Here is a 16,552-nt window from a genome sequence, read left to right as displayed (position 1 = left end):
CCCGTCCTTGCAGTTGGGGTTCGCCCACCAGTGAACCTGGTGCTGGCGGGAGCCGGGACCACCAAGGGTCAGTCTCCACCTGCATTGCCCCCTCCCCAGCTCCGTCGCCCCCTCCCTGGCTGTCCCCATCGCTGGTGCCAAGGGGGATCCCCCAAACCCTGCGGCCCCGGCAGGGCCCATCCATGGCGGGGGAGGAGGGCCATCGCCGCAGCCTCCCTTCACCCCAGGGTGGCAGTGGGAGGATTTTTCTGCACCCGTGCCCCTTCCTACTCCCCTTCCCCCTCCCCTCGGTGAGGCTCTCGTGCAGGTTTGTGAGCGCTGTTGACGGGAAGAAAGGAAATGGGGTGAAGCTGGTGCCAGGAACCACAGGCTCCCGGGCTCCTGCGATACAGCCACGCTCCGCCGGCCCGCCCGCTTCCCGGGCAGGGTTTCTGTGCAGGCTCTGTGAGCCCTTTCTTCCCGCTATTGATATTGGATTCCCAGCCCGGCGCCGCTTCCAAGGCCATAAATCTGCTGGGTGGCTCTACCTGGGGTTCTTGTTTTCACTGCGGGGCTTCCAGACTGGCTGGAGATCTCGGCTTCTTGCAATGGCCGTGGTGTCCCCACCCATCCTGGCGGTGGGCATCGTCCCATCCCCATCCCCAGCGGCCCTGGCATACCCCAGGGGTGTGGGCAGGGTGCTCCCCAGCAGAACGAGGGGGCGAGGAAGGGGGAAGGCTTGGGATGCTGGGGGCACCCCCTCTGCCCACCGCTGCAGGTGGGATGGAGCACATGGGCCCTTTGCTGTCCCCATGGCAGGGCCCTGCGCTTTGGGGTGGCCTGTGGGGAACCCAGGGAAGGTGTCGGGGTGGGGGAGGAGCACCCCAGGGTGCAGGAGGCACTGGTGAGGGGCGGCCGCTCCACTGCATTGAAAGGAGCCCCTTGACTCCAAAAATCCTCATGTTGCTCTTGGCTGGGGTGCGGTGCCTCCTGCCAAGAGCAACAGTTTTACATATTAAAGCAAAATTAAATTAAAAGACATTTATTTGCGTGTTTGTCCCCCCCATTAACCCTTCGCAGCCAGGGTTCGCGGGTACAAGGGCACCCATGGGGGCTGGCACCCCGGGGTCCCACCCAGCCCCGGCCCCAGCCCACTGTGTGCCTGGAGCCCTCGCTGACCCTGAGCCCCTCAGGTCTTTCCCGGAGCTGTTCCCAAGGTTTCCGTAGCAAACGGCTCCCTAAGGAGAAGCAGGAGCTGGGCTTCAGGGTGCCCTGGAGCGGGGGCAGTGCCACCCTTGGGTGCCGCCTCCATCTCTGTCGGCTCGTCCACGGGCAACATTTTGCCTCCAAACCTGCACAAAATACCCACAAACCACCCGGTTCTTGGCGCACACGAGGAGAACTGTGGCCTTAACCCCCCGAATCCGGCTGCTGCTCCGTGTCACCCGGGTGCAGGGGAGGACAAAGCCCCCTCCAGCACCCCCCCCCGCCAAAAATCACCCCGCATCAACCCTTTTCCCAGGGCCCTGGAGCCCGGCGAGCTGTCACCCCGTGCTAGAGGGAAATTCCAGGGCGACAGCTTATCTCCCGCACCGTTATGATAACCGATAAGCAGCTCCCGTGGAATTTCCTCATCGCGCCGAATCGGGGCGGTTTGATAACGTACGGCGTCAGCGTGCGCCCCGCGACTGGGAGCTGTGTTGACAGGTTGTTATGCTGTTACTGAAGAAGTCACAGGGCTGCCTGGGAGCCCCAGACGCCAGCCCGTGCCCGCATCCAGGCGGGCTCCGGGTGCTGAGGCCCTGCCCGAATTGCACCCGGGATGGCGGAGCCGCTGTTCCCTGCCGTCACAAACGGCACCGTTTGCACCCCGGGGTGCAATGCGAGGGGCAGCTGGTGGCACCCCCCCACCCCCAGCACATTTTTAACACCAGCCTGAGCGCCCTGGGCGCCTCCAGCCGGGCACCTTCCGCCTGGCACGGGCGATCTGTCGCCCTGTGAGCGGGACACCGGATTTCGGGGGCTGGCAGCCCCAGCTCGGCCGTGCTGACCGGTGTCACCGCCCGGGAGCTGCCCCGGCCCCGCGCACCGCCGGTGCCGGGCGGCGTCGCCAGCCCCGTGCTGTGGGCTGAGCCACCCGCGGTGCCCGCCGCCCCGCCACGGCCCCCAAACCCATGGGCGCAGGCACCCCTCCGCTCCGTGTGGGGCGAAGTGAGCGTGCCAGTTCTCAGCGGCAGGACGAAAGCGGATGGGGGCGTGTGCGCGAATGTGTGTGCGTGTGCACACGCGTGTGTGCAAGTGTGTGTACACGCGTGTCTGTGTGCCCGCTGGGTTCCTGCCAGCAGGGCTGAGTGCGGGCGGGGTGTGTGCGGGGAGGGGATGTGGTTGCGGCGGTTGCGAGAGGCGCGGCTGTGGGGGGAGTGCAGATGCGGAGGGCGTGGGGGGGTGTGGGTGCGGGGGTGCCAGAGCTGGGGGTGCGGGGGATGTAGGTGCGGGGGTGCCAGAGCTGGGGGTGCGGGTGTTGCGGCGATGTCGGAGCTGGAGGTGCGGGCGCTGGGCTTGGGTGTCGGCGTGGGCTGGGATGGGGTCTGTGCGCGTTGGGGCGTTCCCCCGTGGGCAGCGCCCGTGGGCGCTCCCGGCGTGGAGCGGGGCGTCTCCGCGGGCGCCGATGCGGGCCCCGCCCCCGGCCGTGCTGCCCGGCCCCGCCCCGGGGGCGCGTCCCGGCGGGAGGGGGCGGGGCGCACGGCGGTGCCGGGGCTCGGGCGGGCGCGGGGCGGCGCGGGGCGCTCGGCGGGGCCGCCGCCGCATGGCGCGCGGGGCCGGGGCCGGGGCCGGGGCCGGGGGCGGCGGGAGCTGCCCCGCCGCGGGGCCGCGGCAGCAGCGAGCGGCCGCCGCGGGGGCGCGAGGGCGGCGGGGCCGGGCGATGGCGGCGGTGTAGCCGCGGGGCGCGGGGGCGGGGGGGGGGGGGGGCGGCCCGGGGCCGGGGCGATGGCGGCGGCGGCGGCGCGGGTGGCCCTGGCGGTGCTGTGGCAGCTGGCGGCGGCCGGGCGCGGGCTGGAGCTGGCGGGGCTGGAGGGCCCGCGGGGGCGGGCGGCGCGGTGCCAGCCCGTGGACATCCCCATGTGCCGGGGCATCGGGTACAACCTGACCCGCATGCCCAACCTGCTGGGCCACGAGAGCCAGCGCGAGGCCGCCCTGAAGCTGCACGAGTTCGCGCCGCTGGTGGAGTACGGCTGCCACGTCCACCTCCGCTTCTTCCTCTGCTCGCTCTACGCGCCCATGTGCACCGACCAGGTGAGCGCCAGCATCCCCGCCTGCCGCCCCATGTGCGAGCAGGCGCGCCACAAGTGCGTCCCCATCATGGAGCAGTTCCACTTTGGCTGGCCCGAGTCGCTTGACTGCGGCAAGCTGCCCACCAAGAACGACCCCAACGCTCTCTGCATGGAGGCCCCCGAGAACGCCTCAGCCGCCGAGCCCCACAAGGGCCAGGGCATGCTGCCCGTGGCTCCCCGGCCCTGGCCGCCCGGCACCGCCGAGGGCCGGGGCCCCGACGGCCTGGGGGCCTGCAACAACCCCGAGAAGTTCCAGTACGTGGAGAAGAGCCTCTCCTGCGCGCCCAGGTGCTCCCCCGGAGTGGACGTCTACTGGTCCCGGGAGGACAAGGACTTCGCCTTCATCTGGATGGCTGTCTGGTCCACCCTCTGCTTCGTCTCCACCGCCTTCACCGTCCTCACCTTCCTGCTCGACCCCCACCGCTTCCAGTACCCTGAGAGACCCATCATCTTCCTCTCCATGTGCTACAACGTCTACTCTGTGGCCTTCATCATCCGCTCGGTGGCAGGGGCCGAGAACATCGCCTGCGACCGGGAGAACGGCGAGCTCTACATCATCCAGGAGGGGCTGGAGAGCACGGGCTGCACCATTGTCTTCCTCATCCTCTACTACTTCGGCATGGCCAGCTCGCTCTGGTGGGTCATCCTCACCCTCACCTGGTTCCTGGCCGCCGGGAAGAAGTGGGGACATGAGGCCATCGAGGCCCACAGCAGCTACTTCCATATGGCAGCCTGGGGCATCCCGGCCATGAAGACCATCGTCATCCTCACTATGCGGAAGGTGGCCGGGGACGAGCTGACGGGGCTGTGCTATGTGGGGAGCATGGACGTCAGCGCCCTGACCGGCTTTGTCCTCATCCCCCTCTCCTGCTACCTGGTCATCGGCACCTCCTTCATCCTCACAGGCTTTGTCGCCCTCTTCCACATCCGGAAGATCATGAAGACAGGTGGCACCAACACGGAGAAGCTGGAGAAGCTGATGGTGAAGATTGGGGTCTTCTCCATCCTCTACACCGTCCCGGCCACCTGCGTCATCGTCTGCTACTTCTACGAGCGGCTGAACGTGGATTACTGGAACCTCAGGGCCCTGGAGCGCGGCTGCCTGCACCTCCCCAGCCGGCGCGCCGCCAACTGCTCCCTGGAGGCCTCGGTGCCCACCGTGGCCGTCTTTATGCTAAAGATTTTCATGTCGCTGGTAGTGGGCATCACCAGCGGGGTGTGGGTCTGGAGCTCCAAGACACTGCAGACCTGGCAAAGCCTGTGCAACAGAAAGCTGGGGGTGAGGACGAGGGGCAAGCCCTGCAGCGGGGTGAGCTGCGGCGGGGTGCACTGCCACTACAAAGCCCCCGCGGTGGTGCTGCACATGACCAAGACGGACCCGTACCTGGACAACCCGACGCACGTCTAGTGAGGGGGCTGCCCACTCCCGGGGACGGCGCGCCGGGGGAAGCCGGCCTCACGGGTAAGGGGTGAGGGCGTAGGCTGAACGGCGGCAGGACAGGGTGGGGGCGCACACTGGTTTGGGGTGGTGAGGTCCGCGGACCCCCCCCCGGCACTGCTGGACCCTGACAAGTAGCTGCTTCTTCCTAGAGGTTGGTTTGTTGTGGCCGAATCCAGCGACTCTTCTAATGCTTTCTTTGGGGGGGTGGCAGGGACCGGGCAGGGAGGGGAATAATTCAGTCCGTGTTTATTTAATTCTGTAATTTATTTTAGATTTTTTTTTTTTAATCGTTAGCTGCGAGGAATGGAAAAAACAATAAACCCTGGATGTGTTATTTCAACCAAGCCTGGTGCTGTTTGGGGAGATTCAAGGGGGTCGAGCCCACCCCCCCATGGGAGCCCCCCCAGCTCAGTGGGTCAGGGCCGTGGTCCCCGCGGTGGGTGTGTGCCGGGCCTGGAGGCTCCTGTGCTGACAGCAAGAGGGGGAGCGTGCCGTGGCGGGGTGCCACCGTACTGGGGGCTCCCCCGTGGCGTCCCTGCAGCCGGTTCTGGCACCCGCTGCCTCCTGGCCGAGGAGGAGGGTTTTTCCTGCGCTGTCATGTGAACGAATCATCTTTTCCACATCTTTTCCACTCCGCACTCTGTAGGTGATTTGTGTCTGGGCCTGGGTGCCAGGCAAGGGGGGCTCAGCGCTCTGGCGCCTGGGGCAGAGCAGGCCAGGAGCCGGGTGATGGGCTGGGGGCACGGGACCTTGGGCTGGAGAGGGCTCGGCTTTGATGTCCCACGTAGAAGCCCGAGGTGTGGGTAATGGAAACTTCTGGGCAGCTTTATTTATCCCCCCGCTCCGGTTACCATCCCAGCTCGCCTTCCCCATTGTCCGGAGGGAAACTCAAGCCTCAGCTGGTGCCGCCAGCGCTGGCGGGGAGGGGGCCAGGGTGCCCTCGCCGGGGTGTGAGGCGGGCAGCGGTGGTGGGTGCTGCCGTCCTCCCGGGCAGCGGTGGATCTGCCGGGGGCTCAGCAGTGGGGGGGGGTGACCGCTGCCCACCCTGCCCCGAGACCCCCTGGGTTGGGGCGGCTCAGCTCTGCAGGGGGGTTGGTGGGGCTGGTTGGCATGGCTGCCCCCAGGGATGTGCAGTGGGCTCCCAGTGGTGGGGGGGCGGAGATGGGTGGGCAAGGGACCTGTGGAAGGGGCTCGGGCAGCTTTCATGATGTTCAGACTTGTCTGTCATCTAATTGCCCGTTAATTAGCCAGCGTGCAGGCTGGGGCAGTGCTGGGCCCCACTGAGCATCTCTGGGGTCCCTCTTGCCCAGGGGGCCACAGGCCAGCAAGGGACCCTCCTTTTGGCACCCAAATTGGCACCCACTACCTGCCCACATCCACAGCCCTCGGCCCCCCCGTGCCCTCGCAGCTCAGGGCCGCGCGTCAGGGCTGCAGCCGAAGGAGCGGCACAGGACCCTGGCTTCGAGCCGGAGGGGGTGGCAGGGGCTAGGTTCCGTGGCCCCTCGCCCGCGCTGTGGGGGGGCTTTGTGGGGGGGCTTTGTGCCGTGGTTGATGTGGCCCAAACACCTTTCATCTGCCGCCCCCGAGGGCCCCGGCATGGTGGGAGGTGAGCAGCCACTCTGAGAGAAGTCTCCCCGGGAGCCGGCATGGCAGCTGAGGTGCGAGGGAGACCCCACTGCCCCACTGCGGTGGTGGGGTGAGGGGGGAAACGCCGAAGGGTTCGCCCCTGATTTGGGGTGCTGGGAGGCAGGCGTGCTCCTGGCCAGGCCAGCGGGCACCCAGCCCCTTCCCCAGGCGGGTGGTGGTGCCGGGCAGGGACCCTGCCTGCTCCCCACTGCTGGGCGGTGGGGTCACAGGCTCGTGGGCTCCCCGATGCCGCTGGGGGGGGTGTGTTTGGGTAGATAAAAGGGCCGTGACCTGGCGCAGGAGTATCAATATTGGCTGTGGGACAAGCTCCAAAGTCCAGACCGGGGAGCCAGGCACAGCACAGGGTGGTGGCTGCCCGGGGAGGGGGGACGCAGGGCTGCGTCCCTGTGCCAGGGGTACAGCCCAGGCGCCGGAACCCCCGCACTGGGCTTCAGGCAAGCAGCACCGCAGCGCTGAGCCCTAAGCCAGCTCAGCGCACCTTTGGCTCCCATGCCGACACGTAGGACGGCGACGGTGCTGGGGGTGCGCGTGTTGTGGTGCTCGGCGGCGACAGCCTGCCCTTGAGCACCCAGCACTTGCCAAGGAACTCGCTGCCTCCCGAGCCCTCACCCCGATAACTGGTGTCACCAGGCCCCAGCTATCGGGCAGCGGTGGGGATGCTGGCACCCGACCATGGCGCACTATCAGCCCCAGCAGCCAGGCCGGCTCCGCCAGCCTTGAGGTGCTGGACGTGACTGGTCCTACTGGAGAGACACAGCTTTTCCGTGGAGCCAGCCCCAAATCGGAGCTGCCCTGGGGAAGGGCTCTGTGCCCTTGTCACAGCCGCTTTTAATCCTGTGCTGGGGTGGCTCAGCCGTCTGCCGTATCTCCCATCCCCTGCATCCCCGCTCCATCCTACTTGGAGCAGCCAAACGTGCAGTCCCAGTAGGGTTGGGGTGGCTGCAGAAGCTCCTCTGGAAGTGGGGGGCGCAGGGCTCAGCGCTGCCTCGGCCCTGAGGGGCTGCCATGGATGCCCATCCCCGGTCCTGGTTCAGCTAAGCGTGGATCTGAGCCTAGCACGCCCAGACCCGTGGTGCTCTGGCGTTATCCCCACCTTGCAACGCAGGATACTCTCTCCAGATATTCAGTAGCAGATGGAAAGTAGCGGTACTCTAGGAATGTACTAAAAATCCCACTAATTTCTTAAAATTAATGATTAAGCTGTGAGGAAGCCAAGAGGGGACCAAGCTCAAGGCCTTCTCCGAGAGCTGTGCTGGAACGCCAGAACCCACCTGTGGCCCTGGTTTGTTGCAGGCCAGCCCCGGTGAGCCGGCGTGGGCAGCCAGGCCGGTGCCTGCCCCCGGCCCGCGGTGCCAGTGGGCAGCAGGGCCGGGGCTGCCCGCCAGCCCCCCGCACGCGCCTGCCAGGCATGGGACAGCTATTTATAACCCCTGCGCAGGACACCGATGCCATGCAGGGGCTGCTATAAAAAGCACGTGTCCAAAAAGGTCCCAGAGCAGATGCTGGTGTGAGGTCTCCGCGCTGAGGCCTGGAAGGGGCCCAGCTCGAGCCATGCCGATTCACCCCGGCCCTGCTGCACGCCCACCAAGCCAAATCACCTCGCGTGGAGAGGGGCCGAGGCTTCTCTGAGGAAAGCAGCATCTGTCCATTGCTGAGAGCCTTTCAGCCCGCAAACCCATCGGGGGTTTCCTCTACCCAGCAGAGCTGGACCTGGCTGGAGCGCTCCCAACTCAGCTCCTGAGCAAGGACGATAAAAACATCCAGGAAACCATTGTCCTCCTCGCAGCGCAGCACTGGCAGAACAGCAGGCGTTCCCTCCAGGATGCTCCCTGCACGCTGTGGCAGCACACGAGTCACACTGGCAGCCCACAGGAGACAAGGGACCGGAAGGCGTGGCCAGCCCCAGGACTGCTCCTGCATCACAGTGACCTCCCCCTGGCCGGGGGCAAGGATGGGCACAGCCCCATCCCTCATCCTGGGGGAGGACGATGGACAGGGCCAGTCAGCATGCACACGTCCACAGCAGCACGTCCCCCAAGCCCAGCACAGCTTGGGAAGAAGGGTGGAGGGCGACAGCGGCCCTGCGCAGAGGGCAGGGTCCAAGCCGGCTGCAGTACTGGGATGAAACCTGAGGGGCAGGTGTAGATGGTTCTGCAGAGTTGTGAGCTGACCTGACCCACACTCGCTGGTCCATCGATCCCCTTGCTCCACAGCTCCACTGTCCCTCCGGAAGCCAGCGACACCATGTCTGATGGGAGCTCCGGGGAAGGCAGAGACAAGACATCCCTGACAGCCCCACATGAACGCAGGGCACCTGCAAAGGACTCGCTGCAAGTGGGTTTTACAAACACAAGTACATAATGTTTATTTTGAAGTTTCCAATTTATTACAAGTACAGCCCTTAGCAGAACCCCCCTCCCCCCCGCAAATGACATTTATTTTTTAAAAAAACATACAGTTCCAAAGGTTTCACCATGTAGGATCTGCAGAAAATGTTCGCTATGAACAGGACAAAACAAAGCCTCTGAAGGGGACGTGCGAAATACAAACGTCAGTGCTATTCTGTGGGGTAGGGAGCCGAGGCTGGGGACAGAGGAAGAGGGAAGTGGCTGGAAACCTGCCTAGTCTCTGCAGCCATCAACAGTCCAGAACTGAAACATACCTGTTAAAAAAACAACCCTAAAAAGTTCACAAAACTAGGCTGCAGTTTTTAATTGATTCTTAGCTTCTCAAATCACAGGAGCTGCAAGAGCTGCTTTTGCTTTTCCTGTTACAAAACCAGTACAGAGCAGCCCTGGAGCTGGTTCGTTCCAAATTGAAGACTCCTACAATAAAAAGTTTAAGCCCTGATTGTATGATCAAAACCTGTCACGATGGAGAGGGAGAGGTGATGAAAAACCACACTTCTTTTCTTAGAGAAAAGTCAGTATCTCGGGTGACAGGACCCACTGCTGGGGCCGCAGCAGAGCAGCCTCCCCGCGGGATCGGGTTGGTCAGTCGGTGCGGGATGGTCCTTGCTGCGCTGGGCGAGTGCGAGGGAGGCGAGCTAGGGAAGGTATTCCTATAAAACATGGTGAGAGCGTGGCTAGAGAGGGCCTGGGAGACCCCTCGCCAACAAGTCCCCCGGTGTAACTCCAGCTACTGGTAGGAAAATGAGTTTTAAGAGGGGGAAAATATAAAGCAAACATGATTTCATATAAACTGTACATGTGCCAAAGCAAGACAAGAGTATCTTACAGATGTTCTTTATACAAGATCACAGCTAGAAACAAGCCACTTTTAACTAGAAAATTAATTTAAAAAGTTACACAGAACATGTTTCTGCTGCTCCCCTTGCCCTGGAGCTCCCTTACAGGGTGTGCAGAAAACCACGCTCTCCGGTACGCTTCTGGCACTCGGTTCATCCAAAGGGCTACGTGACTGTGTGCTGTTCACGGTGAGCAGGGAAGCCAACTGCCTCCTCCTTGCCCTGTATGTGTGGAGAGCTGAGCTCAGAAGAACCCTCTTCGGAGCACAACTCCAGAGATTGCTCCCCGAGAAGAGAGAGCAGGGAAAAGCAAGAGCACCTCAAAGCCAATTGTGTTAGGATGCTGGTGAAAGCCATATCTCCATTTGCATTTGCAAGTGCTTGCTCGCCTTTTGCAGCCCTTCGCTGGGGGCTCGAAATTAACACCACATACATACATACAGGAACTAGCAGCCATTGGCCTGATTGCACCCAGTCCTTCCGTGAAGCAATACGATCCCTCCCCGCACCAGCTCAAGGCTGGCTTCACATCACAGGCAGCAGACGGCAGAGCTCCCGCCACGCTCCGGCTGCTTGCGGAGGGGAGGAAGAGGCTCATCCCAAGGAAGCCGACAGCGCCCAAGCTGGAGTAGGCTTTGCGCTCCCCTGCCCAGCCAGGGTCTGACCAGGCCTCCCCTTGCCCTCCCACCTTCCCCTCCTAGCAGGACAGACTCGTTAAGAGCTTTGTGGATTTTGCAGGAAGCAGTAAGTCATCTCTGCCCACTCAGTGGATGACCAAATACTTCAGGAAATCGCAGAAAAATTAAAACTAGGACAGGCCAAAGGGAAGGTTGGATTAATAAGAGAAGTGCCTGCTGCTTCCCAACTCCCTCCACACAACCCATCCTGCTGCCCAGCAGCACCAGAAGGCCTGCTCCAGCTCTGGCTCTCCCCCTAGTCTCCCCAGCCCTCATTTCTTCCTTTTCCGCCCCCGGGAATGTTCAAGGGGCTCTGACTCACTGTCCTCTTCCTGCTCCTCCAGTCCCTGGCACCTGGCAGAGAGCTTCCTGCGTTTCCTGCGTGCATACGTGTGGCCAGGCAGGTGTTTGTGCACCATATCAATCAAACACTGTTCCGTCTTCTCCAGGCAGGACAGTACGTGACTCCCGTTCTGGTTGTAGCGCTCGGCATTGGAGAACACCTGCTTGATGTCAGCGAGGAACTCCTGCACCGAGCGGTAATCGCCGCAAGAGCACTTGCTCTGCATAGTCTGGAAGTCCATAGGGTTGCTGCTGACCTCAAAGTGATCTTCGGCTTTCTCCGTGGTCACTGGCTCCCTGCCCAACGAAGAGCCACAAAGACAGGAGGAAAACGACAGCCCTGGTGACACGCAGCAGCAAGAATCACCCCCATCCCCTTTGCCGAGCAGCAGCCCCGACCCACGCCCACACAGTGCCGTGACAAGCCCAAGCAGCACCTCAACAGCGCTACAGACATGTCAGCTGCAGCTACCCCCTCTGTCACACTGCCTGCAGAGTGCCCTGCAAATCCTGGGGGCTGCAGAAAGCCCCCACCTCAGCCTCCTCTCTTTGGCCCAGGTCCTACCACCCTCTGTGACACCACCTCAGAAGGGCCCTATGTCTTCAGGCCAGCAGAGGACTGAGAGAGCGTGGTGGTTTCTTCTGGAGCAGCTTCACTCCCTTTCTTCCCGTCTGTAACCTGCTTTTAAACCCCGGCCTCACAGCCAGCAAGCGGATCTGGCAGGACCTACACGCTGCCCGCGGCCAGTCCTACGCCCTCACCTGAAGGGCCAGCTAAAGCGGTACTTGACCAGCTTGCTGAGGATTTCCTCACACTTCTGCAACTCAAGGTTTTGGCGACGTGCCGTCTTCTTTGTTTGAAGGACCTGCCCATACAAAGGATGCTGTTAAAAGGAGGGAACCACTACGGGCTTTTAGTGTTCAGCAAACAGTTCTGAGGCCAAAGAAGCAGAGCTTTTCTTTCCAGTCCTCTTGCTAGTGTCTCAGTGGTTGGGGATATGTAGTACTGCTGCAGATACAAAGTTCAAGTCTTTCAAATGCAGCCATCTTCCACAATCATCAAGGGGCAAACTGCTCTGCTGCAGGACGTTTGATGGTAACAGCCAATACATGCAGCGGCAGCTTGAGTTACAGAACGGGAGCCCCATGCAGAAGCTCTGGTGGGAATAGCTCACAAGCAGCCTGTCTTTTCTCCAGGGGCAGTAAGCTTTTTCAAGATTAAGTTCAAAGACAACATGGTCAAAACAAGCAGCCAAAGAAGAAATGACAGCAAATGGAGAGTGTAAATTCCCTCCCCCGCCTCCCCCGAGCCCCTGGCGGGTGGCACGCGAGAGGCAGAGGGCACTTGTGCTGTTGTACTGACATTGCAGAGCCAACCATGCCATTTTAAATACCAAGGAGCAGCTGACGCCTCCAGCGCTGCTGTCCTGTACGCAGGCTGAACACAAGGTCAGCCACTCGCCTGGGGACCCGCAGCGGGTCCGCCGCCAGCACAGGGGCACTCCCTCAGCTCCGAGCGCACAGCACAGCTTGCGAGGCATCGCTGCTTGGGGTACATCAGGTGACGGGAAGGCTCCACAACACAGGGCACTATTCCTGAGCCTGCTTCGGTCTCTTCTCAGGACAAACAGTGAGAAAGCGACTCCCAGCACAGTCCTCTTGCCCAAATCAAGTGTTTTGTCAGAGACCCTGCCCCAGCTGTTCCATTAAGATTCTCCCTATTTGAATATCCCTCCAAGCTGGCTGCAACAGCCCATGCTGGGCTTGCTGGTTTGGTTGCTCCCCGATCTGTAACACAGACCAGCTAAAAGGACACTGCAGATCGACCAGCCAGCCCACCCACAGCCAGCATAAGAAGCGGTGAGCCCAAAGACTGCGACCAAGATGGCTCAGGGAGAGTGACAGGATGCACCAGCGCTAGTAATGCCAGTCCGTAGACAGATGGCAGATCTAGCAGAGGCTTGTGATGCGGCCCAGGCAGCCAGAGTATCCTCACACATCCCCTGTGGTGTGTCCCTCCTCAGGACAAACAGCACAGCACGCTGCAGCTCCACCCTGCCTAGCACGCACACACAGGATTGCTCTGTTCAGGAGCATAAGGTTTTATTCTTTAAATGTCAAGTGAAACCTAAACCAGCCAAATTATGTCCTGGAGGTTGAGGAGTGACCAAAGGGACAACAACTGCCAGAAAATGGCCAAGGCTGGGCAGCAAGAGTCCAACATTGCTGGCATTCTCTGACCATCCAGGACACCCTCGGTCCCCCCACCTCTCCGCAGAGACATATGGATACTATTTAAAACCCTTTAACAAGCTGCAGGCTGCCTGCTGCTCAAGGGGGACAATGTGTGAAAGCGGCTGGGGAAAGATGCCTGGCATATCTGTGCTCCGTTTGTACCAGGCCCTTAAGGATATGCCTCCTTTGTTAACCCACCCCCAGCCCAGCCCGGGTTTCACAGTACGATTCAGGGTATTTCTTTGGGAAGGGGAGGGGAGGAAGCGTGACACCTGTTTCGTTTATAACTCATGATGTGAGCAGCCTCCGGGGAGCAATTTGGCTCTTACCAGCTCATCAATGTCTGCGCCGTTGACAGGTGCAGCCCGCTGCCGGGGTCCCCTGGCAGGGTGCAGCGACTGCTTCTTCCTTTGGTGCCTTCCCTGCCTCGAGGAGTACATGGCTGTGCTCTGCTTGCCCCGGGCTGCCTTTCTGGGTCTCACTGAAACATATAAGCCATGGGCTTAGAGGAAAGGGTTAACGTGGAAGCAGAGATCACAAGCCCTTTCCCCAGCCGTACACACAGACCCTTGCTCACGGCACTGAGGAGCTAGTGAACCCACAGACCGCTGCAACCACCCAGCTTCTTGTCAGCCCGTCCTCACTCGGCACATGCTCGTGTCAGCAGTGCCCTTGATACCCTCTCCAGATGAGACGTGGGTAATCGCCTCCTGTCCAAACCTGGGCCACTGCTGTCTGGCAACAGCCTTCTGCTAAAAGGTGGTCATGCACGCCAGCCAACAGCAATGGCAGATTCTCAAGCTCTGAGGGAGACCCAGGAGCTTCCAGCTCCAGTGCTGCAGGGAAGGCTTGCCCAGGGCTCTAACAGCAAACCCCTCTGTCTGCAGAACCAAGTGCTGAAACCCTGACGCACTGAGACTTGAGGGAGGGCAGGGGGAGTACAGCAGGGACAGACTGCTGTCTCAAATATAACTGTGACATCCTTTCTGAAAGCACTGGGAGCAGAACCTTGCAGTTTACCCAGTTTCCTGCTGCCCCCTTGCTCCTCACCAGTTTGGGGATGGGTGCTTTTCCAAGCATTTGCAGTGGCCCACACAGCGGGATAAGCCAGTTGCTAAGCCCCCGGAGAAGTGAACTGTGTGCGGGGGGGCAGTGTCAAGTTACTGCAGCCGGGAGCTGCTCCACGTGCTGCAAGTGGGAAACAATGGGATTTTATTCCCCAAGACCAGGACTATATCCCACAGAAAGGCACTTGCCCGTTTGTTAGTATGCCTGTCGTTTCACACTGATGGAAATGCACGTGTGCTGACGCGCTCCCTTATCTTAAGTTTCTCCCATGACCCCGCTGCATCAGGAGAATGTGCTGGTCTTCTTCCCCGGCCAAGCTCCTTTCCACCTGGTCACAAGTGCTCGAGCAAGCTGCATCCAGCACGCTGCAGCACTTCATCTGCGGCCTCTAATCCAGCTCCGTCCAATAAATCATCTTGCCGGGCCCCCCACACGAGGAGCGTGTGTCGGGGCAGTAGGACCTCTGTCTGCTGTTGCTCTGCTTGTGTGTCAAGCGTGCAGCACGTGTTACATGTCTGACAATCCAGCATTCTAGGTTATATCCCTCAGGATAAACACCATGAGGATTAATGGGACTTCTCTATTAAAACAAAAGTTTTCCACAGTGACCTTTCCATGTTAATGCTCTTTAAGACCAGGGGTTGCATTTAGCGCTTTATTTTTAGTGACTGTAACCCTCTTCTGCTATTGTTTGGAAACCTTGGCTCAGCTCCTGACTTGGCCAAGCAACACAGTCTGAACACACTCCAAGTGTGGACATGGATACACCGCAGAACAACGAGTAGTGTACATAGCCAGAGTATCAGTGAACAGCCCTGAAACCAGAATAAAGCAGGGGAATCAAGACTGACAGACCTGGGTGGAAACCCTTGAAAGAACATGGGATAATCCTTTGGGTCCTAGGCTCCTATTCCACCATCTGCCCTGGTTAAGACACTCTGAAGTCAATTTCGTGTCAGTCAAGGGCATTTTGACAAAAAGCAAGTGCTGGCAGCGTGCCATTCCAAGATTGGTCTTTTCAGTGCATCCAGTTGCCCAAATGAGACTGAGTCAAATTCCCCTAAAAACAAAGTGGATTCACACACTAAAAGTCGGTCAAGTGGAGAAGCAGTCATCGAGGAGTCTAGAAAATGCTATCTTACTCCACTCAGCTGCCCGGGAACGAGCCAGTTATGTATCCTGAGTGGTCTCTGTACGTAATCAAAGGGTGCTGGCAGTGCGGGCCACACTACACCTTGAGTACTGTGCCTTCCCACAGGAAGGGGCGGAGGAAGTGCTAGTTCTACTTTCTGAAAATGCCTCCTTGCCAAGTCACTAGAAATCCGGCACTTAGGAGGTTATGAGCTGGCAGGAAGGGAAAAGGGGAGAGGGTTGTAGTTAAAGCTCCACAAGCATCTGTTAACAGCATCCAGTTTACCAACAAACCCTGCAGGCACAGAGATTGCCAATCCCAGTAACTGATAATGCTGTTGCCTCACCCTGCCCTGCAGCAGCCTCCAGCACTCTTTAACGGTCTCAGCAGTGTCCCAAGGAAGGTGACTGGGCAGCAAGCAAGAGCTCACTGCAGTGTCAACCTTTGCTAGTGCAGAGGCTCACAGAGCACAACCACAGCCTTCTCCTGTGACATCTCCCACTGTTTCCAAGTAAGAACCTGTTCTGAGTGAGCAAAAGCACAAGTCCCAAATTGGATCAATACTTTGGACACTGAAGGCAGTGTCTTAATATTCTGTTACTTTCCTGTGTGGTCAAAGCCTTACATTTCAGTCCTGCAACTTCGTAATCTTCTTCCTCCTCCTCTTCCTCCTCAGCATCTGGTTCATCAGAAGCTTCCTCACCTTCTTCACCTTCATCCTCAGCATAATCTTCTGCATAGTTCCTAGAGTTAAGGCAGGTAAACACATTTGTTGTACCAGAGCCTGGGCAACAGAAGCCCTGGGGCCCCTGTGCTGTTTGTTCACAGACTTGCTGACCACCTCAGTATCACATTAACATTTAGCCTCAGACCAAAGCAGCCTGCTGTATTTCAGAGAGCACCAAGTTGTAGCTACAGGTAAACAGGCACTTCCCAGCCTACTCTGAACATCTGCGCTGAAAATCCCCAACAGCTGAATCTGGGTATTTTTCACTGTTCGATGCACCTTGACCACGTGATAAAGGATTTTAAGGTTGTGATTGCTGTGCAATTACTCCTCCCTGAGAGGACAGGCTGCTGTTTTACCCTGGTCTGCAGGCCTGGCCTAAGGAGTTTCAAAAGGAGGGCTTTTTTATTTCTACTGGAATATTTTCCCCATTATCTCCTTCCACTGTCATGCCACTTGCATGTGCAGTATAGGAAACAGACCTCATTTAGTACTATTCACAGCTAAACTTGTCTTTATTAGTGAGCAGAGTGTCAGGCTGCTTATACGTTGATGTCAGAAGCCACAGACACTCCCTGCCCAGGACAGTTCCAACTTCCCACATGTGTCTGTTAAAGCATTCAAAACCATTACAAAACAGGAAAACAAACCAGCACGCACAGGCAACAGAGGACAAAGGCAAAGCTGTCGTGGGAGTCTCAATCCTCTGGAGAAGGAGGATCTTG

The 16,552-nt window shown here is 59.8% G+C and overlaps 2 protein-coding genes across 7 annotated transcripts in view; one reads left to right on the top strand and one right to left on the bottom strand.

The window, feature by feature from the left end:
- Positions 1 to 2,934: 2,934 nt before the first annotated feature.
- Positions 2,935 to 5,092, top strand: FZD9 (frizzled class receptor 9). Its single transcript, XM_010117358.2, has one exon. It carries the CDS (start codon positions 2,968 to 2,970, stop codon positions 4,717 to 4,719), a length of 1,752 nt encoding a protein of 583 aa, XP_010115660.2. The 5' UTR covers positions 2,935 to 2,967; the 3' UTR covers positions 4,720 to 5,092.
- Positions 5,093 to 9,630: 4,538 nt separating this feature from the next.
- Positions 9,631 to 16,552, bottom strand: part of BAZ1B (bromodomain adjacent to zinc finger domain 1B) — a 51,042-nt gene continuing 44,120 nt past the window's right edge. For 3 of the 6 annotated variants that reach the window (XM_086763328.1, XM_086763331.1, XM_086763333.1), the window contains 4 exons: positions 15,726 to 15,844; positions 13,230 to 13,402; positions 11,428 to 11,531; positions 9,631 to 10,962 (listed from right to left, as the gene is read on the bottom strand). In XM_086763328.1, the coding sequence (XP_086619454.1) occupies positions 10,596 to 10,962; positions 11,428 to 11,531; positions 13,230 to 13,402; positions 15,726 to 15,844 (763 nt within the window). In that variant the 3' untranslated portion in view covers positions 9,631 to 10,595. Of the gene's footprint in view, positions 10,963 to 11,419; positions 11,532 to 13,229; positions 13,403 to 13,444; positions 15,625 to 15,725; positions 15,845 to 16,552 lie in introns of those variants that run through there. The other 3 variants (XM_086763329.1, XM_086763332.1, XM_086763334.1) reach the window with 3 other exon arrangements.

This window comes from Chlamydotis macqueenii, chromosome 19 (genome assembly GCF_036417535.1).
Source record: "Chlamydotis macqueenii isolate bChlMac1 chromosome 19, bChlMac1.mat, whole genome shotgun sequence".
NCBI classification, from domain to species: Eukaryota; Metazoa; Chordata; class Aves; order Otidiformes; family Otididae; genus Chlamydotis; species Chlamydotis macqueenii.
The sequence above is the reverse complement of the archived record's forward strand: the minus strand, read 5'-3'. Positions and strand labels throughout refer to the sequence as shown.